Genomic DNA, 26,155 nt, shown 5'->3' with positions numbered 1-26,155 from the left:
AGAGACAAAGAGCAGCTTCTTGGCAGTACCAGACACCAAATCATTCCCAGGGCTCTGCATTATCTTCCATCCACCAGGCCAGCCCAGCCTGACAAGCAGGGAGAGAAGACCTGGCTCTGAACAGAACAACCCAAAACGCTGCAGGGGCACTAAAGGCATCTGCCAGAAAGATGCTTTGTCTGCATCCAACACCCCGCACACACCAAATTCAAACGTTTTCCTCAGCACAGCACTGATCCAAATGCTATTCCTTGCACGTGCGACCCAACTCTGAGCGCTGGTTCACAGAATCCCACATTGCTCTGGGGTGGAAGGGGCTTTCAGCCTAGACAGATAAATTTAAACCAAAGCACCAAACTCCCTCTCAGATGAAAGACAACCACGCTGCCTTATCTGAGGTCTGTGGATGGCCACCGACCTACACCAAACCTCCCTGCCATTCTCCACTGAGGTCTGCACGAGGATCAAAGCTCTAATAAAAGTCAGAAACAACTCATTAGACACCCATAATATCTATAAAAAGTGTACTAGGACCAGCATCTCTTTGAGAAATAACTGACTATTCTCGTTTGCCCTCTTTCCTTAAAAGCAAGAGGGACTTGGAGTGTCCTACTTACTTCAGATACCTGATTAAGCATTTTTGAACAACCAGCTGCTCTATTGTTCTGCTTTCAAAGGCTAAGCAAAAACACTTCAGGATTTGCTCTCTCTCTCTCTGAAAGAGCTTGCAGGACTTCTCTCCTGACCAACACATCGCTGCTGAGACTAAGACAACACATAAGCAAGTTCACATCAACAGCTAAAAAATGCAGTTAAGCACCTTGCTGTCATCAGTACCTACAAGCACAGCTAAAAGTCAACAAAAAACACCCAAAGTGTCAAGCACATGACTGAAAAAGTGATAAAGAGATAAACTTTTAGGATTGCTCTGCATTAATCATTTAGTGAAACAAGTTTGTGACCAGAAGGAAAAGTTGCCTTAGTCCCCATGGTGGGGGATTTGAGTTCTGAATTACACGTGGGATTGCCATCTGAACCACAGCTCCATAAAGTCATGGATTTGAGAAATATCATTTAATGGGCCTTGAGATACAGGCTTCATTATCATGTTCTTGCTTGAAAAACATAATCAAGGGAAAAAAATCAGAATCTCTGAATGCCATTTCTCAGTCAGCTGATGCACCGACTGCAGCCACCCCTCAAGCAACCCCCAACCCAAGTGCCCCACGCATTCATCTCCAACACAGGACATGGAAATCAGTGCTGGGAAAAGCAGTGAGAAATCTTAATTACTACTCCAAGCCCAGCAACTCTGAAATCCCAGCAGCACAACGTGACGCAGTGCAGGGAGGAGACAACACACAGGCTGTGAAATGATTCACTGCAACACCAAAGTGCACAAGGTGCTGGGATTTCCCTTCAGTAAATGGGAATAATTAAAGTGTGCTCAGGCATCGTGGCCATAGGCATTGTAACAACCACAAGTGAATACTGGAGGGACTGTCTGACCCTTGGAAAGGTTCTGTGGGAAGCCAGTGGTGTGAGAAGTTGGTCACTAGGAACTTCAGTTCCCTCTCAGCAGCTCGATGCAACCGCCAACCAAACAGTGACTTTCCAGATAAGAAAACCCGAGCTAAAAGATAAGTCCCAGTTAAATATTTGGTTTCGTTACCTTTTCAGAAAATTTTTCCATGGTACAGACTGAAATTGAGGATTAGAAAGACTAAATCACCTACCACCCACCAGCTCATCTCTACATCACTGCATAGCATAGGTCACCAACCAGACAAAAAGAAGGGACAAATTCTGATTAAACTTGTCTGCAGGCAAATCCAACACAACCAAAGAAATCACCATTCTGAGAAGAGCAACTACTATAAAAGTGCACAAGCCACATGAAATATTTCCTATTTAAATGTATTAGCACAGGGACACAGAAACAACAGGACTTTGGTGACTTTCTAAACCATCAGTCAGCCACACAAACCAGATTTCAGCCAGCAGCCCTCCAGTACTGGGAAGAATTCCATTCCCTTCTCTGAACCATGTTTCACAAGCAGTTCCTGATCCCAGCATGCTGACAGCAACATAAAACCATGGAATGGTTTGGATTGGAAGGGACCTTAAAGCTCATCCAGTGCCACCCTGCCATGGGTAGGGACACCTTCCACTGTCCCAAACTGCTCCAAGCCCCATCCAGCCTGGCCTGGGACACTGCCAGGGATCCAGGGGCAGCCACAGCTGCTCTGGGCACTCTGTGCCAGGGCCTGCTCACCCCCAAAGGGCACCTGGGCTCCTTCACAGTCACACAGGTTTCTCAGGCGCTGCTGCCTCCAGTCACACCCAGCCAAGGAAGTTTGGATTCTCCACAGAGGAGACTCCCACCCGCCTTCCTCACCACCTCGCAAAGGCAAAGCTGCTCTCTCCTGATCCTCACTCTGCACTGCTCACACCTCCAGAGAATCTCAGCTGTGAAGCAGACCTGTGCATCGCTAACCTGGCAGCAGATGCAATCCACCATGGTGGTCCCTGATGCACACCAAGCAAAGGACTCAGCACAAGCCAGCCCTGCCTGCACACACCTGCCTTCCCCATCGGCAGCCTGAGAACCAGCAGCACCTCGTTAAACCAAGCCCATGGCTGGCAGGCCTTCCCAAAGGTGTAACAAATCCCTCCCTGCTTTGTTTATGCATTACACGATGGCCTGGTTATGCACCTGAATGACAGCACCTTCCTGGGCAGCAGGTCTGGGAGTGCTTTAAAAGGACCTCCCAAGTTCTGATACATCCCTAACGCTACTGGAATGAAGAATTTCTCAGGGAGATGGTGCTCCATAGCTGAGATCAGGCAGGTCAGAACAGTACAAACGCTTCAAAGTCTGTCCTTGACCAGATACCGATTCTGGAATGCCACCACACCAGAAAAACTCAAAGGTCAGCTCTTATCTAAGCATGATGTAAGCGTGTCTTTGTCTCTTTTGGGTGCTCCTGCTTGAATCTCCAAGGTGGTCGGTGACATGGCCACTCAAGGCCAGCAGGCTCTGAGACACTGCTGGTGCCACAACTCTCACTAAAGGTCTAGAAGCAAACAGCAGATTTTTGGAGGGGAAGGCAAGAGCATCCAGAAGCAATGCAGAACAAGGGATGGTGACAGAGCAATGAGAAGAGTACAGAACCACAGAACTGTTGGGGTTGGAAAGGACCTCTGGAGATCACCCAAGGCAGGGTCTCCTAAAGCAGGTTCCACAGGAACAAATTCAGGTGGGTTTGAAATGTCTCCATTCCACACTGAGATATTCCGTCTCACTAGCAAAATTAAAATAATCAGGGTTCACGTCTTCCTTCTAAAGAATTAAATTCAGAAAGACAAAAAATCCAGCCCTCCTTGAGCAGCCTCTGCACTCACACTAACCTACAACAATGGCTCTGTACCATCAGCTGGCCCAAGGCAGCTTCCCAGTGGAAAACTCGGCTCTTCCCTTCCTGCCTCCTAGCACTGCTGGAGAAGAATGGTATTTAGATGTGCTCAGAAGCCTGTACCAGCTCTTAAGGTTGACTTGAGGAGCTCCACTAACAAGCACCAGCACGCACTGAGGCTCTGCAGTGCCAGGGCTGGGGCCGATGTCACAGCACCCAGCCAACAGGAGGGTCAGCGCTCGGATGGCTCATTACCGAACAGCCACAGGCACCAACTTTACACGGGCCTTGGTGGGCCTGGCCCAGATGCCAGTGTGCATACACACCAGCTTCTGAACCCAGAGACAAGAGAGGGATCAGCCTTTTTATTAGCTCTCGAATCTTTGGCTTTTTGAGAGTACTCGGAACGTGAAGGCATGACTAACGCAAAGGGCGGAAGAGTCAGCAAAGAATTTCACGCGCTGTGTCTCTGAATGCCCCGCTTCCTCTTGGGATTAAGAGGAGTGGCAAAGAAATTTCACTTTGCTAGAAAACACGGGAAGCCATGAAACCCACAATATGGGAAATTTAATATTATTTTGGACAAATTTTTAATCAAATGTCTCCTCCAATAACTACCACAAGACTTAGAAACAAAATTCTGTTACGAATCCCAACAGTAAGTTTGTGGATGTTATAAAACAGGAATGAAGTTACTAAAGTCTTGTTTCTAACAGCACAGGAACCCCTTTATGTCCACCCAGGAGAGATCACATGATCAGCTAGCTACCAGCTTTGCACTGGGAGAAACCCAATCTCAAGCCACATTTACGACTTCACATGCAGAAATTCATCCTGCGCCACCATCCCAAAACATAATGTGACATTTAGCTGGAATTTGATATTCAAAAGCTGTAACATCTGGTTATTGGCACTCATCCACACGAGCGTGTTCTCAGAGGATGCTGAAGTTACCAAGTGCCCACAGTTCACATCCACCCAGCTCAATAAATCTGTGTCACAGAGCCCTTGACCAGTCACTAACACAGCCCGGACAACAGGTATCCAAATACATCCAGCGATTTCCCCAGAAAGGTCTGAAGAATCCCAGGACAGTGCAGGAATTCAGAAGTCCTGGTGACTATTTCCAGCCTGGATGTGAAAGCCATTGGCATTCCAGCCAGAACCCTGTGCCCATGCAGGGACCTTTTTGTTGACCGTAATGATACTGCACAGACTGAGGTTCAATACATCCATCAGGGTGGAAGAGACCATCCAGTGATGCAAGCAAGATTTCACACAGACTAAACACAGAATACAGCCTTTTAAGAGATTTTTGCAAAATACTGTGGTATGCACTCCCAGGGAAAATTCTGGGTTTGGAATAAAAATTTCCCTTCTTCCCTCACCTGTCTCAAGACCTTTCGCCTCAAGAAGGATCTTCCTCCTCCACACACACACTGACACCTAATACTTATGCAAACAGCATCCAGTTAACAACATAATTATGAAGCTGTTGTCATCATTTAATGCAACTCACAGACAAGAAGAAAATTCCCAGCAGTAATTTCCCAGATTCAAGATGAAAACACACTCGTTTCACACTTCCGCTGGCACTTGAACCAAATCCTGAGTACTTTTTTTCCAGGCAGTCCATTTAACAAATAAAATCATTCCCCAATCATAAATATGCTGTCAGCCACACAAGATTCAGACTGGCCTTACTTTACACAACAGGTTTACAACAAATATTCCCATTGTAAAACAACAAGCATTTCCTTTCAGGAAACAGGACCAAAGCATCTTGGAGAGAACTGCTAATGGCATTCCAGGTTTGTATCTGCAGCTCACACTACTCCAGCCAGCCACTATTTCCACAACTTGCTGCTCCAAAAACTCTAAAAATTATTTTCAATAAGCATGAGGAATTTTATCTTCAGGGCTGTACGTGCTGCAAACCACACCACACTAGTTTTAACAATTCTTTGACCTAAGACCGTCCAAAATTTAGTGTTCCTACAAAAACCATATTTTCTGTCTGCCACCTTCCGCCTTGCATCCCACCACCAAAAGGAAACAAGCGAGTGCTACTTACAGTGGTACGTGGGGTTGTTCTGGGTCTGCTTTGGTCAGTTCCTCTTCTTCAACGTCCGACTCTCCCCCCGAGCTGCTGTCGGTGACATCCGAGTCAAAGGCCTGCTCGCTGCATCTCAAGTTGGCCATGCCACTGGCCGTGAATCTCTCCAGTTCCTCTGATATTGAATCACTCTTCAGGAAGTTGCTCAGGCCTTCCGAAGTAACTGTCTCGCTCGCAGCTTTCCTCAAGGCTGCTTCTGCTTTTCTGGTCAACATCAGCTGGCTCCGTTGCCTCAGGGGGTCCAAGGCTGGAAGCTTGCTCAGCGTTTTCTCCAAGAAGCCGCCCAACTGCTGCTGGATGTGTCTCTCCACCTGCTTGGCCTGCACCACCTGCAAGCGCTTCTGCAGCCGCCGGGCTCGGCTCTCGATGTCCGCCTGCCGCCGCAGCAGGGCCCTCGTCCTCATCTCGGAGTCCAGAGCGCTGTGGTGACCAGCCAGCACAGAAGGTTTCTGCTCCTCCAGCTTACTGCTCCCGACGCCGGGCACCCGCGCGTCCCCGCTGCCGCCCTCGAGCACCCACTGCTGCTCTGCGGAGTTCAGGGAGGATTTATTTGCAGTGCTATTATTGCTAAAGGGAGTTGCGTGCTCTGCATCAAGGCTTCTATGTGGAAGAGTGCAATTGGTCAACCCGGTCTTCAAGTCCCCCAATTCAGAACCTCCTGTATTATAGTCAACAGTCTGGAGGGCAGCAGAAGGAGAAGCACACTTCCCACCATTCAGAGAACTAGAGTTTTCATGGTCTGAATTGGTACTTTTGGCCAATTTCTTGGCCAAGCCATTCACAGGCGCTTGTGGGAGAGGTGGCTGGCTATTAGTACTCATTGTTTTTAGATTCTCCAAAGTGAATTCCAACACTGGTTGCCTCCCCAACAGATCACTTGTTTTCAAAAAGGACTGAGATAAGAGAGAGTGAGATTTAAGGACTGTCTGCTTGTTGAAGACTCCTTGCAGCTTCAGAGGCTCTTTTGAAGAGACAGATGTTACATCCGAGCAGAGATAAGAGGCCACTAGCGGCTGCAGCTTGCCCAGCTCTTCCTTCGTGGGGTTGTTTCGGAAATCTAGACTGGGATCCTCCGAAGCGATGGCTTTCCTTTTGGTGCCGTTGGCAGCCAGGAGGATGTTGTTGGCGTTGCCGTTGCTCTCGGCACTGCCAGGCGACAAGGTGGAGGACGGGGGAGCCAGCTTGAATCGGATGTGGTGAGCTTCGGCTGCTGCGTCAGTGAGAGCGGGCGCCATCGCAGCCATTCAGCACAGAGACACGGGAAGTCCAGCCTCTCCCGCTGCCGAGGCCAGCTCCACTGCCTCCCACTGCCGCTCCCGAGGGCAGCCTGCACGGGGAAGGCAAAAGACACGGTCAGGAGCTGCGCTCGGAGGAAATAAATCAAACGCTTTGAAAACGGCAGCGAGACGCGGATGCTGAGCGCGGCCTCCTCCCCCCGGGAGCCCCAGCTGCTCAGCAGAGCAGCACCAGGGAACAGAAACAGGAACACACAACCCCTGAACCCCAGGATCTCCCACAGTTGGTGCCTGTCTGTAACTGCTACTCCCATCTTTCAGTTTATCCGTGAGCGCACCAGAACCCTTCCAGGCCTCCGTGAAAGCTCCAGCCCTGGCTGCTCCTATTCTTCAATGCCAGCAGCTCACCAGCTTCATCATTAAAATCCCTGAGCTACACCTATGAAATAGTTTTCAGTGCTTCTAGTGCCAGCTCAGGGGTCTTAAAAATGACAAATTTGACTATAACGTGTAACACAGACAGGGCTTGAGGGGAACAAATCTCCATATGCTTAAACTCCCAGTGGCTGAAGAAACCCCGCCGCTTCCCTGGAACCTGGATTTCAAGAAAGTCGCTTCCCTGGTGCATGTGAAACCTACTTTCCCAGAAGTACATTTCCGAATGAGCCAGGTGATTTCCAGTGTTAGCAATTCCCATTTCTCTTTCAAGAGCATGGATAAAGATTAAACCACACGTGCACAGCAGAGTCCTACACTGACTGTCAGAGTAAGCCTGGGTTTAACCCAACTGCAGCAAACAAATTAAAAGAAATAACTAAAGACTCTTCCGTTTCTCTACACTGCAGCCTCTTCCCACCCATCTACAAGTCTCTGGTCATTCACCCACTTTCCTTACCACTAAAACTGTCAATGTTTTTAAATGCCTTTTTAAATTGCATTCAAATAACCCACAGCACTGGCTGCGCTGCCAGTGAAACAGTTACTTGATTTTCCTTTTACTGCTGCAGTTATTTAGCATCTTTGTAAGATATTTCACATCAACTTAATAATAAAAAGTTGCCCTGATCTCTTGCCTGATATGCCAATCCTCTAATTTCACATAAATTTGCATAAGCTCGTTGCAGCTGCTTATTAACACACCCCAATGACCATATTAATGCACCACTTTACAGGAAAAGCAAGGACTATCTGAAGTATTAATATGTTTAACAAGGAAAATTTCACAGCCAGTTTTGTTTCTGGGCTCATCCAGCTGCTCCCAACATCAGATTCAGGTGCTTCTCTGTAACGGGGACCAGGAAGACATCAAGGCTGAAAATCAAAGTACTAGAGCCCAAATTTTTGTGGAAAGTCAGACATGAGGTAGAGAAGCAAACCCACATTCCCATGGAGGGAAGGCTCAAAATTATTTGCTCTGTGTGGTTTCCAATAAGTACATACACTGGTCAACTGCCCAGCCCCTCACCAGGTCCAAAACACAAACCCTCCACAGTCCTAGAATCCCAAAATGATTTGGGTTGGAAGGCACCCTAAAGCTGATCCCGTTCCAGCCCCCCTCCCCTGCTGCCCACGCTGGGGGACCAGCCCAGGGCACGGAGGGTTCTGGGACTGGCCGTGTCCAGCCTCTCACCCACCAGTGCTTCCCCCCAGGCTGCTCTCCATCTGTTCATCCTCCAGCCTGGACTGGTCCCGAGGGCTGTCCCTGCCCTGCTAACAGTCCTTCTATCTCACCCTCCATAAAATCCAGTTAGGTGACACACAAGGAGGGGACAGAGAAGGAAGAATACACTCCCAGAGGAACCCACTTAAAAAAAGCTGTTGCAGCAGAAACATCGAGATGCTGGAGGAGGGTTCAGGCTTCCCAAGTCCCCAACTCACAGAACTTATGTTATTCTGTAACTGACTACACTTTATCCTTACTAAAAAAGGATCTACATGTCTAAAAGTTTAGGCCACACTCACTGAAAATGGCTTTTAGTCACCATTTGGGTCCATAAATAAAAACTGAACATGCCTATTCAGGGAAGAAAGGAAAAAAAAGGAACTTGCAGGGAACTTTCCACTTGTAGCTAAGACACCCTTGGGAGAGGAGGGAGGAAGACTGTCAGAATAAAGACTTCCTCCACTCCAGCCTCCTTCCAAGACCTTCACTAGAGACACACACACTGGCAATGATTGCCCCTAACAGGTTCCCAGTTCTGCAGAAACATGTGGGTTTCCCTTCCAGAGGGAACTCTGGCTCAGGGCTCTCCACCACAGTTACCACCAGACATCCACAGTGGCTTTGGAAACACCCAACTGCAAAAAGAGCAGAAACCCTTCCCCTTGGTGCTAAATGACTCTTCACGAACATCATAGCTGCACTGACTGCAGCCAGGCAGGAGTCTGCAGGAGACGCAGGCTGAAGTGAGTTAATTTGTAGGTCATCAACTTAAATTAACAGAAGTGGGAAACGGAAGCAAAACTTTGACACTGCTTTTTCCTCCAGGTTAGCAAACCCACTTGGAAACAGCAAATCCTCCTGCTAAACTACTGCAAACCTCCTTGGCTCCACTTTTCCTTGAGTGGACAGCATTCAGAATACTTTGGAAGCTGGGAAAGCCTCCCCTAAGAATAAGGCTTTGTTCTAGTAGCTTAAAGATGACCTCCAAAAACTATTGGGTCTATTTTTTGTATTTTATTCAAGTCTTTATAAGCTCTCTGTGTGCTGGACAGCACTGGCTCCTCTAACACTGAATTAGATCTCAACTTTTATGAGCAACCCCTGGAAAAGACATTAAGAAACATTTGCAAGCATGTTCCCTCCCTCTGTTTATAGTGTTGTTATTAAAGCCGTATTATACTCATCAGGAATTTCTTCCTAACAGGGAACTGGAGGGGAGAAGGTGTTAAGGCATCTCTGAGGAAGGAGAATAAAGAAAAGGAAAGGTCACAGAATGGGAAAGGAAGGTCATTCACACAGTCTGAGGAACTTTCAGAGCATTCTGCTAAGTCTCACAATAATTCCAAGAATTATCCCCAATCTGTTGCCTGCTCCTGGGACCCAAACTGTGCTGGCAAGTTCTACTGAAACTGCTGTCACCCACCAGTATTAGCAGATCCATGTGAGCACCCACAGGTCCCTCTTTTCACCGTTTCCCTGCCAAGGGTCTTTAATCCCAGCACTCAGGGTGACACAGGTGGAACCAAGAGGCTTCTGCTGTGGCACAAGCCCCGCTGGTAGAGAACTGCCAGGGTGACTGGACACTGCTCCAGCTCCACCAGCACAGCTCAACCCCAGCCCAGCCTCCAGCAGCCGTGGCACAAGCCCTGTGCCGGACTTGGCTTGGCAAGGCCCAAGAGGAGCTGCCTCTGGAAGGGCAGCGTGGTGTTTACAGCGTGTCTTTAGCTAATACTGAATGAACGTTCTTCATTTTCCCTTCAGAAGTAGAGCGCTGCCAGAGCACTTAGCAGTAATTAACAGAGCCGAGATGAAAGGCTGCAGCAAGCAGGTAAAACCAGGGTAACCGTAACTCGCCCATCTTCCCTCGGTCCCAGGAGTGCACGGGAGGGCAGCGAGGCAGCAGAGCCTCCTCAGGGGCTTCCTGACCCACACTCCAACTCCGCATCAGCCACCCAACACTGCAACTCCTGGAACGCTGAGCTGAGGGAGGAGCGGGACACGATGGGAGGTCAGAGGGGCAGGAGGAGCACACCCTGTCACACTACACCCGGAGCAGCACCGGGTCACGACACCCCTGAAAACAATCCCCCGGCCTGCTGACTTATTCAACACCCTCTGCTTCTAAAACCCAATTTTACAATCAGACATTGAAAGGAGAACTGGGTTTCCAAGCACATGATTTTGTGCAGTACCCCAGAAAATAAGCCCAAAACAAACACAGGAAGTTCTGGCTCTCTGAATTCTTTGTGGAAGGAATTTCTTAGGGAGAGACCAGGCACTGTGCTTCCAGTGAGGGTCATGAGAACCACGGGGAGCTCCGAGCACTGGACACAGGAGGCACCTGTCTGAACTCATTCCAGTTTGCCTCTGGAAGGGCTGTCTGTGCTCCCTCCAAGACATCAACCCCACCATGGCACTCACTGGCTCCATCCCTCCCTGCACTGCCTGGCCACACACACCTTTACACTCCTGGATTATGGTTTAACTCCCTGACATGATCCCAAATTCTGCACTACTGCACCCTGAAACCCCCTCAGCCCAAGCTCTCCTCCCCAACACCCATTTCCTGACGCACACAGAGGTGCTGTTAGAAGCAACAGAAGCAGAGCTACCCTGAAGGAAGTGAGTATTATACCCATTCCCACTTCCCCTCTCCTCCCCCACTACAAATCAACAGCGCAGCCAACTCTTGAGTCCGTGTGGTTACAAAAATGTTTCAGTCAAAAAAACCAAAACAAAGCACACACACACAAAAAAAACCCCAAACTTGGTAAAATAAAATCCCTCTACACTTCATTTTGCAAGTAAAACACATCATCTTTGCTAACCTCAGCAGATAACAGCACACAGCAACTCCCTGAGCCCTACAAATATTTTCCATATCCACAATGTCCATCTACCAAAGTTACAACTGCACACAACAGATTCTCTACGTGCCTTTTGTTATCACCTCTCAACATTTTGTAGTTGTAAGACAGGTGTTTACCAATTTAGAAAGGGATTTACATGAGAAGCAACTCTCAAAGCTTTAATTAGGGAAACGTGACAGGCAAGTACAGGACGATCACCTTATTGATAAGCCAGTTATCACGTGCAGACTGTGTGCTTGCGATGACCCACATTTGGGAAACAGGCTCTTTTCTTTTAAATATTAATTAGAAAATGGTTAAGAACATACACAAGAACCACAGATTTTTACAACACACACACGAGTACATTCCACAGCTGTTAACACTACGGACTTGCACCTAATCTCTCAGGGAAAAATAAGAATTTTAATAGTAAGAACATATCAAGAAATACTACTGAGCTCCACTTTTGTTTGTTTCCAAAGAGAAGCCCTCAAGATTAAACTAAAAGCTGTTGTTTCCACTTCCTTGTCCACCTGAGTGGCAGGGTCTGGTCAACTCTGAGATCTCCTTCTGCAAGAATAATTCTCTCTTACGCCTGCAAACTCTCATTGGATATAAATAAACCAAACCAGTTGCATCATCTGAGGTAAAGGAGGTTTCATCAATATGATGTCAGAAAGAAAAACAGAAGCAAGATTAACTGTCATCACTGCCAGAAAAATCTGGAAAAGTGATTAATTGAAAGCAAGAATGCCTTCACCTGGAAAATAAAGTGGCTGGAGATAAAAATACCCATTGCTGTTAAGCTACTCTTCAGAACAAAGTTGCAGTCTAGAGTCAAATCACAAGAAATAGGGTTCAAAAATAATAATGGGAGATCTGCAGAAAGCAGCAGCATGTCAGATACAATTAAAATAAAAAATAAAATAAAATTTTAGAAAGCTTTAATTGTGAAATCTGGGTCTCCCCCATCCAGTATCAGAAAGATTTTGTTTTTCTTTCGCATAATCTGGGCAAGTTGCCCAGGAAATATGAAAAAAACTGAACTCAGGACTCAGGGAGCAAGTTAAACAAAAAACAGAATTGCCTTTTAATTTTAAAGATACATTTTCATTCACTAGGTACAGTCATACCCACCTTTGCTCAAAAGCATATATAACTGTTGCCTAAACTCTTAACACCCCCCTGCTCCATAACGTGGCAACACCTTAATACTTCTTATTTTATACTTAGTATTTTAGAACAAGGCATTGGCTGTCACTACAAGAAGTCCTTTGGAGTGCCTTGGGATAACTGGCCATGTCCTCAAGAGGATATGTCAGCCCAGAGAGGAGCAGAGCTAAGTGTCCCAAATCACCAGACCCCTGCCCAAGCTGGCAGCCAAGTTTACAGACTTCATTCTGACTGGAGTTCAGAATCCTCAGGACACAGAGCTCAGCTGACTGATGTCAGAGGAGAGCACAGCCCACCACGGGTGACAACAGCTCCAGAGCAGAGGCACTCGTTTAATCGAAGGTGATGCTCACTCACACATCACAGGTTCTTTTCTCAGGCCGTAATTACAGCCTGAGCTGGGCTTGCTCTTCCTCTTCAGTGCAAAGCAACCTCGCAGTAACCTTCCCATCACATCCTCTGTCGCTGCAGATCTTGACAGGAAGTTATAAAGATTTCAGAGAGATGTTTCCTAACGTTTGAGAGCTGAAAATTAGAAATCTTTAAGGTTCGCCTTCTGCTAAGGCCTCTGAGGCCTGAAGCAGCTCCCAGGACAGAAATATATATTTCAATTAAACATTTCTTTCCACCAAATCTGAAAAAAATGAGTCTGTAGCAAGGGATTAACTCAGGCACAGATGACGACAAGGCCTGTTCAGGCTGACAGCTACCCCCATTTCCCTTCTTGAGATGCGATTTTGTTACCTTTCTCCCTCATTTTATCAGACAAACAGCACAGTTTCATCACTAAATTCAGATACTGCACTGTCAGAACTCCAGAATTAAGTCTTCCCAACTATTAGCATCTCCCATTTCTCCATTTGTCTCACTCTCCAAACTCTGGCAGTCACCTGCTGGCTGCACCTTGTGGCAGGAGAGACCCAGACTGGTTTTCTAACTTTCTTTAAAAAACCTGAACAAGACCTAATCCAAACTCTCCTCTTCCAAAAACACAGCTCTGAACTCAGGCCGACGAGGACATGTGCAGGATTTAATGGAATTATGTTTACTCAAGTTCTGCATCACCCAGACTCTTGCTGATTTGGGTATGACAACTCCTGGCCCAGCTGAGAAAGAACAGAAAGCTTTTATTCCAATTTAAACGATTTGTCACAGAAAACTGCATCCTCAAACATGCAGCCAAACTCCTGTTTACAGGCAAGGATTTTCAAACCAAGTCTTTGCTGCTTTTCATTCCAGATAGACATTGTATTCCTGGAAGTCATGAGCAGGGACTTGGTATTTATAAAATGCAGCAACGGAAACGCTGCTTCTCAGATCACCTGCCACTGCAACTGCCCAGTGCTCAGAGCTCTTTTTAATGGAAGGATAAACACTGGGAAGAGAGGCAGGCGTGCAGAACTTACTCATTATTTGGTCTCATCACTATGTGATCCACCTGAGACCCTTCCAGGAATTAAACTCCCATTTAGGCCTAAGTTGACCCACCTGTTTCTCACACAATCCAGTAAAAAAATGAACAGAAAAATGCAAAATCAGGTGTTGTTTGGGTTCAGGCTGAGATAGCACTGACCTACTCTCAAAAAATGGTGCCAGAAAAAGGCAATTTTCCAGAAGAGGAAAATTGTATGGAAGAGGGTGGGGGAAAGGCCCAGAAATAAAAATATGTACTGCTTGCCCCTTCTCTCACTCCCCAAGCTTTACCCTTCCCCTCGGGCTGGGCCCAAGAATCCTCAGGCCTTATCTTTACCTTGCTGTCCATTGAGTCTCATCCTCCCTGGAAAAGCCTTTTGAGGTTCCTGAGGACAGGCAGCAAGTGGAGCCCAAGCAGGGAAGGGTGGAGTGCTGGAACTCCAGAGACAGTCTTTGTTCCGGGCGTTCATTAGATAATGGCAGTGGCCTTCACCAAAACACGAGTTATAAACAGGGCAAAAGGAAGTGACTTTGGTCACAGAACCGCTCAGTTTTCACCCCTGCCTCGCATGATGTCACACTCTCACCCGCTCTCCAGTTACCGGATGATCTCCGAGAGCAAATGGGATTGAAATATAGCTTTTAAAAAAAATAAATAAAAGGCAAAAGAGGGGGGAAAAAAGGCGTAAGAGAAAGCCACAGCCACATCTGCCTGGTCATCTGCTGCTTTATCACCTCTGACGAGGGAACACAAGTCATTCCTCATTGCTAAATCATTACAAATCAGCTATAACAGTACCACAACCAAGTTCCACAATTAACTGCTCCTGCAGCATATCAATCCATTAAGCCCCACACAGCTGTGCTACCTTGGCAGTGCAGCTACAGGGGAAAAAAAACACCGTCCCCATCCCCGCCGCGCCACAGCCAGGCCGCCCGGCCCTGGTGCGCGGGGGCGGGCGGGGAACCGGGCCGGGAACCGAGCCGGAACCGGGCCGGGAACCGAGCTCCAGCCGGCCCCGGCCCCGCTCTGCTCCACCGCCCCCTCGGCCGATTTAAAACGCTGCTGACTTCTCAATTAAAGAAAAAAAAAAAAAATATATATATATAATCAGCTTGAGGAGCGTCGCTGTTCCCGTGCCAGAATGGAAATCCAAGAGGATACGCTAAAGCAGGGAAGAGCATCAGAGGTTCCTCCATGAAAACAAAGGCTATAAAAAGGACAAATATGGTTTTAAAGAGAAAAGGCCTGCACGCAGACAGATCCCCGGCCTGCCAGCCCCGGCAGAGGATCAGAGGCACACAGAGCCACGCTCACAGCTCGGCCAGCCCCAGAATGTTTTATCCCCCACAGCGGGTCCTGCCCCACAACCGGGCTGCCTCCTCACCTTATTTTCACGGGCACAAAGCACCCTGCACACAACACACGGCATGATGTAACCACCAACACACACGGCCGTGGCCCGAACCGGTTCAAAATATAATGGTCAGTCAAAACAAATAAAAAACCTGCAGTTCCTCCCATATCCTGACCGGTTTCATGGAAAACTACAGTTTGTCATTCAAGTGCATTTTACATAACAGGGAATATAATCTATGGAGTGCCTGCCTTCTGCTCCACCTGGACACAAATTCAAGGAGAGGAGAGATGACACCTCGGTTTGGAAGGTGGGTCTGATTTTTGGGGAGAAAATAAGTTTAGTTCCCAGTATATTTAGCTGCTTTATTTTTCCTCCTACATAACCCCCATTTATACCCCAAATGATGGAAATTTCTCCGTAACCAAGCACTGGAAGATGCTAATCCCGTGATGGAAGTAAACACACGTAGGGATCACGGAAAGCATTTCAGGATAGCCGGACTCTTCCAGCTTGTTTTGGGGAAAATAATCCTGGATCGGCAGGGCCGGTTCGAAATAAATAAAACACAAAATATGCGGCTGGAAAGTAAATACGGGGAAACGGTTCTGGAGCTGGAAGCCACCTGGAAAATGACGCTATTGTGCACCCCGGGAGCAGGGAGAGCGCCCGGTGACACGGCTCCCGCCGGTGACAGCCCACCGGGATTACCGGCACCGCTCCGCTCCTATTTTCCAGGCGGATTTGGGGCCGCGGGACCTGCTCCCTCCACGCGTTTTGCAAGCTTTGAGGTTATGCAATTTAATTTTTTTTTTCTGTTTACTTTTAAAACTTCGCGTGTGCCCCCCCCCCAACCCAGCCCCCCCTTTCCCACCAGGTTAGGGAACGGTGCACCCCCCTCCCCTTCCTCCCTCCCGCCCGTCCCTTCCCCTCCCCGGGGGCAGCGGCCACGTGAGAGGCCCCGGCCCGACCCTGCGGGACCCCCGGGGCCGGAATTTCAACGTAGAGCGGCGCCGCCGCCCCCCGCCCGCGGCGCCCCCCCCCGCCCCGGGGAGACGCAGCACCGGGGGCGGCGGGCGGGGGGGTGCGGGGCGGCTCTCCTGCCGCGACCCCCGCACTTTCCGCCGCACCGGGGAGGGGAAGGGCAGGGGAGGGGGGGGCTCGCAGAAGTTGGGGCGCGGCGGCGGCGGGGCCCGGCGGGGCGCGGCGGCGCTAACAAAGGGGCGGCGGGGGAGGCGCGGCGGGCGCGGGGCGGCGGGCGCGGGGCGAGCGGCACCTACCACGTGACGAGCGGCGAGCGCGGTCCGGGCGGGCTCGGCCGCGGCGAAACGGGCGCAGTTCGCAAACAAACCAACCGGCCCCCCCCGGGACGAGGGGCGGCAGCCGCGGCGCCGCCACCCCCGGCGCCCCCCCCGCCCGCCCCGGCGGAACGGGGGATGGGCTCGCCCGTCTCCCTCGGCGGCCGCAGTGCTGGGGGTGGGGGGGGAGGGGGGGAGCGGGGCCCCCCCGCCCCCGGGTCGGAGCGCTGGGGCGGAGCGGGCGCTGCGGCGCTTCTCTTCGGCGCGCCCGGTCCCCCCCTGCTCCGGGCGAGCGCGGCGGCGGCGCGGCTCGAAAATGGCGGCCGGGCTCCTTCCCTGCCCTCCCCCTCCCGTCAGCCGGAGAATGCACCGGGGGGAAGGAGGAGGAGGACGGCGAGGAGGCGGGGGGGCGGGGGGCGCCGCCGCAGCGCCCCCGGCGGCCGCGCCGCGCAGCGCAACCCGCGCCCGCCCGCAGCCGGGGGGCCCCGCCGAGCGCCCGCCGCGGCCGCGCGGAGGAGCTGCAGTGCGGGAGGGGAGGGGAAGGGGAGGGAGGGGCGGGCACCGGCACCGCCGCCGCCGCCGCCGGGGGGGAGGGAGGGCGGGGAAGGGGAGGGAGGGAGGGCGGACTCGCCGCCTTTTGTCCGCCCGCCGCGGCCCCGCCGCTGCCGGACACCGCCAGGGGGAGCCCGCGGCGGGGCGCGGGGCACGCCGGGAGTTGAAGTCCGCCCGCCCCCCCTGCGGCCGGGGACACACAGGACACGGCGCCGCAGGAACGCCGCTGGTTTAACGCCGCTTTAACCGTTTCCTGCCCAAAATGCACGGCGCTGCCCGCTGTGCCACCGCAAGCTCGCTCCCGGGAAAAATAAAACAAAACAACCTCCGGCGTTTAAGCGTTTCCCCGCCAAACTGCACGTCACGCTCTCCCGTGCCCACACGCAGCCCCGGGGGCTCGCTGCCGGCCCGGCCCGCACTGCTCCTGCCACGGTCCCCAGCTTTATTGCAAGGAAACGTGCCCAAAGGCTCCAGGCAGCCCCAGCCGTGCTCCGGAGCTGTCCCCGCAGCCCCCGGGCTCCGGGCAGGGTTTGGGGCAGTGGCAGGGGCACGCAGGGCTGGCAGCCCGGCCAGCGGGGCCCTGCCGCTGCCCCGCATCCTGCCCCGCATCCTGCCCCTCCTCAGCAGCTCCCTCTCACAGGACACACCAAGAGCAAGAAAGCATTCGTTCGGGACCGCAGAAACCATTTCCCCTCTTTGACTTTCAGTCTGGCCCCTTGCTGGGGGGTGACACTGACTGTGCCCAGCACAGACCCCGGCAGGCTCAGGGTGCCACAAACCCGCTGGCAATTCCTGCCAGGCAAAGGCTCTGCCCTGCTCTGGGTGTCTCTCACCAGAACACTGCTCTGCTGCCCCTGCAGCAGCTCTGCCAAGAAAAAAGCGTTTATACCATGCTTTGCCCGCAAAGGGAAAGAGCCACAGCAGTGCCAGCTGTGCTCACTGCCACCGAGAGAACCTGCCCCGGGAGCTGCACTGAGCGAAAAGCAAAACCTGGTCTGCTCGACTGCAGAACTAGGTAAGGAGGAACCCTCTTTCCAGTACGTGCAATCCTGGCCTGCATTATGCAGCACACACAGACAAGTTTATTTCCTCCTCGTGATTCAAGTCCCGGCACCACACACGGCGGTTCAATACCACAAAAGCAACTGTGCAGAATGCCCTGAGCTGGGAGGGATCAGAATACACTCCTGGCCCTGCACGGGAATCCCACCACGTGCCTGAGCAATGCTCCCTTCATCTAAAAACCATTTGGAGATACAGAGCCAAGGCACTACTGTTACTCTTTAAAATCCAATGTATTGCTCAAAAAACCACACCACGGCACTGTCATTACAGCCAGGTCTCTGGGCCAGGAAATTCACATTTCATCATTTTTCTAAGGGTGTGTGCGACCACCTGGGCTTGCAGCCAGAGGCACCCAGAGGTCTCTGCTGACCACACAAATGCTCAAAACGCAGCTTGTACCTGCTCTTCCAAGAAAAATATTCAGCTAAGGACAGCAGTGAGACTAATGCTGGTTTTTATGCCCTAGCAGGGAACTGCAGATAACCAGCTCCACTCCTGGGCTGTCCCTTGCAGTCCCAGCTGTCCCCTCAGTGGTGGCCATTCTCCATCCCCACACACCCCAGGCTCAGCACTCTCATGCGGTACCTTCAGAAAATGAGAGTAGAGACCTTGGACACGGCTGTAAGTCAGTGATGAAACAGTGCCAAGGAGGACAGCAGGGCAGTGTGTTATCAGCAGCCCCACACCCAGCACCGAACAGGGTCACACAGTGAACGCTATCTATTCTTAAGGGTAACAAAAACACCTTTTCTGAAAGACAATTGCACGAGGAATTCAGCAGCTGCACGCTCTCTCCTGATCTCCTCATCTCACTTGGAGAGAACTTTAGGATCACAGGACCCTACAATGGCATGCAAACCTCTGGTATTATTGTTTTTTTAATCTACCTTGAACTAGAGCTCAGCTAAAAAGCAGAAGTAGCAACAAATGTGGTTTTATACTGGAACAGAAGAGTGAGGACAAGATGTTGTGGTGGAAGTTAAAAGAAATTCCTGTGCAATAAAGCTTTGGATCTTTTGTTCACTGTGCAGTGCAGAATTTTCTGCTGAGGCACAGACCAAGAGCCCAGATTCCAGCTTGGCATTCCAGTACAGGTCTGGATCTTCCTGCAGCACAGACACAGCTGCAGCTTCCATCACCCAGCCTGATCTGGAGATGAGTACCAAAAATTGCTGTGCCGTGTAAAATTACACAGCTTTGGCCTCTGACACGTTCCTTCTATGGCCCTGCCAGTCTCAGTTTCCCACTCAAAGCTGTGCCACAACTGGTCACCTGGCCACTCCTGGACCAGCCACCTACTTGTCCCTCACACAGGATGTTCCTGACCTGGAGATGCCCCCCATGAACAAGAGCAGCTCTCCCCAGTGAAGCCTCATTTCTACAGCATCATCCTTTGAATTGTCCTCTCTGCCAAGCATCCAGAACACTGAAACCACAGTATCTGGTGAGGGCTGGGTACCCAGCTATTCACAGCTAATTGTTACCTCATCTTTCCACCTATTAATCCTCATTACTTGCTCTGATTGGACCCGCCTCAGAAATTTAACAGTCTCTATACAATAACACACAAGTCTCTATACAATAAGTATATGCACATCTGCACATAAAATAACTCTTAAGTGTTATTATCTATGACTTTTGAGCCTAAAACCATGCTATTTCAGTTTGGGAAACATCCTGTATGTGGGAAAGGGGGATGGCCATTAAAAACCACAGTGATGAGACTCTACCTGCTCTTAATAACAATATTTCCTATGACAAGTCCAGCATGGGAGAATCAGAGCCCAGGCAACCACAGGGAGATGGCAATGGGAAGGAGAAGGCAGCGAGTCCCCGTTCTGTGAGCAGGGCACAGCCAGAGCTGGAGCAGCTCCCTGGGAAGGAGCAGGCAGGGCTTCCTGCTCCTCTGCTCCCACAAACCTCCCGCCCCTCTCAGGAGCTCTGGGTGATGAGCTTCACAGAACCCAAGGGCTGTAACAGAGCTGGTCTCTTCTGTGACAATAAAACATTGCAAACTGTGACAATACCAGGTGGCAGGAGCTGATGGGGGGGTACCAGTGAGAGCAGCCCTCAGACAGGCCCTAGCAGAGCTGTAAAGCAATTCAACCCGTGACACGCTCAACACGCTCCAAAAATCAAGGTCCAGCAAGATCCTCCCCTCCAGAAGCAAACGCCTCTCAGCAGAGCTGCCGGGGGATGCAGCAGCCGGACACACCGACAGGGCTGGACACACTGACAGGGCCGGACAGCCCGAGTGCCCCAGCAGCACAGGCAGGCGCTGCTCCTTCCCTCAGCTCCTGCTGGCTCTCAGGAGGCACAAAGGATCCAGGGCACCCTCCCCGGGGCCCTTCCCTGCCCTCCCGCAGCCTCCCAAAGCAGCCCCGTCTCCCCATCCCACAGGGCCTGCAGCTCTCTGAAATCTTACTGGGTTTTCTCCTCCACACTTTTGCAGACTGCAGCGTGAGACTAAGGAGCTGGCATTCAGGATGGGGACAAATGGGACACTCACAGGGCTGACAACACCCCAGTGCCAACGTGGGTGAGGCTCCACACAGCCGCACGTCAAACCCCAAGGCAGCAGCACGTGGCACTTTGGAAATGAAGACCAGTCCGCAGAGAAGTTAATTCCTAATTCCCACCAGTGTCAGCAGCAGCTGCAGCAACACAGATTTCCAAGGTATTTTGTGATAGCCTCCAAAACCACAACAGGGAGGTTTAATTCCATTTTTAAAGCCCACAAAACAACTCACTGTTATTCTGTGTACAAACAGCAAGAGCTTTGCTGCTGTGTTGGCCAACTGGAGATCAGATACCACAGCAGATTTGTGTAAGGTCAGTGTGAACGGATTAAGATTTTTGGTTTTCCCATTACAAGAGAATTTGTCTAAATTCAGCCTAAATAACTGGCCTAAAGTCAGGCTGCTTTGGCTTGTAGATTTAGGAAAAGAGGGAAATATCCTTCCCTTTAGCACTTCTCTTCAGGTTTTATTCAGCTGCACAGAACTCGATCCCTGTACCTGAGTGTTCAGGACACATTTTCAATGTGCAATAACATCAGCAAGGCAAGAGGTCACTTTTCTAAAGAAGCACCAGCAAAGCCCCGCCAGGCTCCACTCCAACCCAGGAGCACCTGCCTCACACATGGGGAAATCAGAGGGACAGAAATGTGAGCAGGAAACTCCAGCTTTAGACCTTTGGTTTTCACAGGACAAAGCCAAGACCCCTCTGACAGGTGTACACAAAACTCTTGATACTATAAATACATACACAAACCAGATCAAATCAGCGAGTTAAAAGGACCTTATAGTGTTAACCTGGTGTTTAAGGATGAACACAATAAAGAGAGGAAAAAAAAGAGCAGGTGATCTTTCTTTTTCTGGGCAAGTCATGCCTTGATGTCTCGATGCTGCTGCACACAAGGACAGGTAACACCTGTAAATACACACACATGCTCCCAAGAGGAGCCTCCACATCTCTTCACTACAGGCACTGGAACAGCTTTGGAGAGAGAAACACTCTGTGCACACAGGATGAATCCATGCTTCCAGCCATAACACCAAACCTCCATTTTAAAGTTCTGCATCAGCCAAGAAACTACGTGCAGGGCTCCAGCTTCATCCTGCACGGTCAGGAACCAACCCAGCACCTGCCAAGGCACCTGAGCACGCCCGAGCGGGCCGGCACCCGGGAGCGGAGAGCCCCGAGCAGCCCGGGCAGTGGGGCACACGGGACGTACCTTGCTGGGCATCTTGGCCAGGCCCATCCTCACACCTGCGCTCCAGGTGGGCAGCACGGGGACGGCCTCCGGATCCTTCCAGCCTCCGCCGACGGGATGTAAGTTTCTTATTTATTCACTCGAGGAGGTGGGAAAGTCCAGGAGCTGAGGGCAGAGAGGGCTGTCACAAGGGGGCCCCGCCGCCCCCTCCCACCGTTACCTCCATCCCGCCCCGGGCCGGCCGGCGGGGCCGGGCCCGGCAGCGCTCGCAGCGCGGCCCGGGGGGGGGACCGGGGGCTGCCGCCACCCCCGATCCTTCTCGAAGCCCCCCGGGCCCGGCCTCGCTTCCCCGGGCTAAAATGGAGGCGCGGGGCGGGCGGGGGGGGGGGTCCCCGCTCCGCACGGAGCCCGGCCGGGCCCGGCCCCCCGGGGCAGCGCGGCGGAGCTCTCCCGGCGCCCCGGGCCCGGCGCCCGCCGCGACCCTGCCCGCGACCCCCAACTCCCGGGCGGGAGCGGCCGCCCGGCCCCCCCCCAGCCCCGCCGCGGCCCGGCCCCCGCGGCCAAGTTGCGGGACGGCGGGGCCGGAGGCCGGGGCCGGCGCTGCCCGCGGGGGCGGGAGCCGCGACCCCCGGGCCGTGCGCGGCCCCCCCGCGCCCCCGGCCGCTCCGCGCCCCCCGCCCGCTCCTACCTGCGCCGCTCCGCCGCCTTCAAGCGGGGACCTTCCGCCCTCCCCCGCGCCCATTGGCTGCGCGCGGGGCATGGGCGCGCCCCATTGGCTGCGGCCGCGTCAATCAGCGCGGGGGGGCGGGGCGGGCGGTGATTGATGCGGTGCCGCCGCTCGGCCCCTGCCCCGCGCGCCCCCCCCCCCCGCCCGCCGCCCCCCGCCCCGGGACCCCCGACCCCGGCACCGGCCCCGACCGGGGGGGCCCGGGCGCGCCCCCGCCCCCCGGGGCAGCCGCGGGTCCGGCCGGGCCGCGGGAGCGGCGGGCGGGGGGCGAGGGGGCGGCCCCGGGTGCGGGGCGGGGGGGACGCGGGGCGCCGGCGGCCCGCAGGTGGCTCCGGGGCGGGAGCCGGGGCCCCGGAGCGTGGGGCGGCCCGCGGGCCGCAGGCCACTCGTGCCCCGTGCGGGGCGCGGGTCCCGCAGCGGGGAGGGACCTGCCGGGGCGCCGGGAGGTGCCGCCGGGACACCGAGCCCCGGCGCGGGGGACGAGGGCTGCGGTCCCGCCGGGGACACCGGGCCCTGCCCCACGGATGGCACCAGGCCCGCGTCCCGCAGGTGACGCAGGGCCCGTGTCCCCTGCTGGCCCTGGGCCTGTGTCCAATGCCCCCCCAGTGCCACCCCTGCCGTGGCAGGGACACCTCCCACTGCCCCAGGCTGCTCCAAACCCCGGTGCCCAGCCTGGGCTTGGGCACTGCCCGGGATGCAGGGGCAGCCACAGCTGCTCTGGGCACCCTGTGCCAGGGCCTTGCCGAAGAATTTCCTCCTAAAATTTAATCTAATTCTCTCCCAGTTAAAGTTGTTCGCCCCTTGTTCTCTCTGCCAGTGTAAAAAGTTACTCTCCCACTTTTCTCTAATCCCCTTTCAGGACTGGAAGTTTGGGATGCTCCAAGCACACTTTGAGAGGTGGCCAGGCTGATCCCACACAGAGCAGCTGAAGTCACTGTCCCCACACAGACACTGTCCTTGCTCTCCTTCCCCAGGAACATGAAACAAGCAGGTTGTTTTTCCTGGTTATCCAGGAAAATCCACACTATGACCTTATTCTGAGGTGACAAAGTTTAAAAGTACTGAGATCCCTGCCTTAGAAAAACCCAGTTCTACTCCATTAAAAATAAAAAGCAGTTTGTGCTCGTGGATCAGCTCCCAAACAGTCACAGACTTAGACAGAGGGACAGAAGATAAGATGTTGCAGCACCACAGGCAGTGGTGAATACCAGAACGAGTGCAAACCTTGGTAGGGTGTAGGGGTTCCTAAAGAGCTCCTGGTGCTCAGCACACGGCTCTGATTCAGCCCTGGCAAGATGGACAAACTTCATCACTGCTTTGCCTTTCTCTGCAGGCACCTAAAGCTCAGCCTGCCTGAGCAAAGCCTGGGTCCAGCACTAGGAGAGCCCAGCTGCAGCCCCCAGCCCACACGGGGAGGCTGCAGAGGGGCTCAGGAGAACAGCTCAGCTCTCACTGCACCCAGCGACCCCCAGACACAGGACAAATGGCCAGGAGCAACAGGACCATGGGGGAAACAGGGGGAAGCAGCTAGGAACGGGTTAATCTCAGCGTGCTTGTACGGCCAAACTCAGCTCTCAGAAATTACCAACTAGGTTGGGCAAAAACTGAATGGTAAAAGGTTCAATCCAAGATGCCTACACGCAGCAGGAGGAATTTCTGCACAGCCTTCCTGGGAAGCTTTTCCTCCAGGTCTGGAAGTGTAAAAGACTGTGATAATTAATTACCCTGCTGACCAACAACGGCTGCAGCCACAGGGTGGGGACCTGCTATGGAAGGCAGAAAAAAAAAGAAAATAAAACTAACCTGCTCCATACCTGAGAGCTTCTTGATGCAGGATGGGAAGTGAGGATGAGCAGGAACTTCTCTGGGCACCCTGTGCCAGGCCTCAGCAGGAAGGATTCATGGCCAGTATCCCATCCATCCCTGCCTTTGGGCAGTGGATGGACACACTCCCTGTCCCTGCAGCCCTTGTCCCCAGTCCCTCTGCAGCTCTCCTGGAGCCCCTTTAGGTCCTGAAAGGGCTCTGAGCTCTCCCTGGATCCTTCTCCTCTCCAGGTGAGCCCTGCAGCTCCGCCAGCCTGGCTCCAGAGGGGCTCCAGCCCTGAAATGGCTCTGAGCTCTCCCTGGATCCTTCTCCTCTCCAGGTGAGCCCTGCAGCTCCGCCAGCCTGGCTCCAGAGGGGCTCCAGCCCTGCAGCTCCGGGGCCTCCTCTGGCCTCATCCCAGCAGCTCCAGGTCCTGACAGCCAGTGCCACACCCGTGTCACACCTCCCACCTCACCCACAACTCCAGCCAGGACCTTGCAGCCCGCTTGGAAGGCTGTGGTAGATTTACAGGTGACACGTGGAGGCTCAGGTAGCACAGGACAGAAAAGAGCCCTGTGCACCCCAAGGTGCCCTTGAACCTTTCCCAACCTCTGGCACACGCCCAGCTCCTGAAGGGCAAATCCCACCCCTGACCCAAAGCACCTGGGCTAAGCCTGCTTTTAAAAGTAATTTATTTGGATTTTCCACATCCTTTCATGAATTGCAAATATATTAACAGAAAAGACTTTTCCCCCCTAGGACTGTACAATTTTTGAAATAATAATAAAAAAAAATAATCAAGAAAAGCCAAAAAAAGAAAAAAAATCAAGAAAAAAGGACAAATTACATTGTTTCAATGCAAATAGTAACACCACACCCACGCTTTGCATTCTTCCATAGTTTTGTTGTAAGAAAATCACAGTTCCCTAATTGTCTTCAGTGAACACTTGCTCACCTGCCTGCCAGTGCCTCCATGCACAGCCTCTTCCTCTCTGCCCCTCCTCAAAGAGCCAAATTTTAGTCCTTCAATACTAATTTTGTGGTTTCTCCTTAGAACATAAAATAGCAGCAAGGGCCAAACGTGACCCTGGATTCTTGGGAAAAAAAGAAAATACCTTTAAGGTAGGATGAACATACAAAGCCAGGGATGTTTTTATGTATTACATCTTCCAAATAGCACAAACATCCTTTGAACATCCCAGCTCAATTAAAAGCTTTATTTCTGAGGGGTTGAAAGTTTTACTGCAGTTTTGAGGGAACAAATAAAAAGGAATAAAGGCCCCACAATTCCTGGATCTCTGGTCCCCACACGAACAACATTTGTTATGGAAAAGTAAATAGCACCTGCTTCCTCCTGCTTTTTGTTTAGAAAATATGCTGGGAACCAAAAGGAAGCCAATTAACACGGTAATTAGTGGCATTCCACAAGTGCTGCCTGCAGACCTTACCAGGAGGTGCTGCTCAGACTCCTCTGGTGAGGGGTGAAGCTGGAGAACCACAGCAGGAGACGCAGGAAGCTCAGGAGCTGTGCCCTGGGTGCAGAGCAGCTCCAGGGAAAGCTGAGCCCTGGCTGCTCCCCAGGGAAGGCTCTCCAGGAAGGGGAATCACCCCGAGCACCCTCGACTCGTGCGAGAGCCTCACTCAGCATCTTCAGGCAACCCAGCAGCACCCAGACCCAGCTGAGCAAAGTGCAGGGCACGGGCACAGAGCTCATTTACCCTCTTCTCATTCCTCACATTTTAGAGGGTTTTTTCACCCTGTCAGGGGA

General features: G+C 52.3%; 1 protein-coding gene across 6 annotated transcripts in view; it reads right to left on the bottom strand.

The window, feature by feature from the left end:
• The window catches only part of KANSL1 (KAT8 regulatory NSL complex subunit 1), a 79,627-nt gene extending 57,056 nt beyond the window's left edge, over window positions 1-22,571 (bottom strand). For 2 of the 6 annotated variants that reach the window (XM_038163334.1, XM_038163339.1), the window contains exons 1-2: window positions 16,507-16,949; window positions 5,491-6,859 (exon numbers count right to left, since the gene is read on the bottom strand). In XM_038163334.1, the coding sequence (XP_038019262.1) occupies window positions 5,491-6,776 (1,286 nt within the window). In that variant the 5' untranslated portion in view covers window positions 6,777-6,859; window positions 16,507-16,949. Of the gene's footprint in view, window positions 1-5,490; window positions 6,860-14,205; window positions 16,077-16,506; window positions 16,951-21,877; window positions 22,199-22,544 lie in introns of those variants that run through there. The other 4 variants (XM_038163336.1, XM_038163335.1, XM_038163338.1 and 1 more) reach the window with 4 other exon arrangements.
• Window positions 22,572-26,155: the final 3,584 nt, after the last annotated feature.

Source organism: Motacilla alba, chromosome 27 (genome assembly GCF_015832195.1).
Source record: "Motacilla alba alba isolate MOTALB_02 chromosome 27, Motacilla_alba_V1.0_pri, whole genome shotgun sequence".
NCBI lineage: Eukaryota > Metazoa > Chordata > Aves > Passeriformes > Motacillidae > Motacilla > Motacilla alba.
The sequence above is the reverse complement of the archived record's forward strand: the minus strand, read 5'-3'. Positions and strand labels throughout refer to the sequence as shown.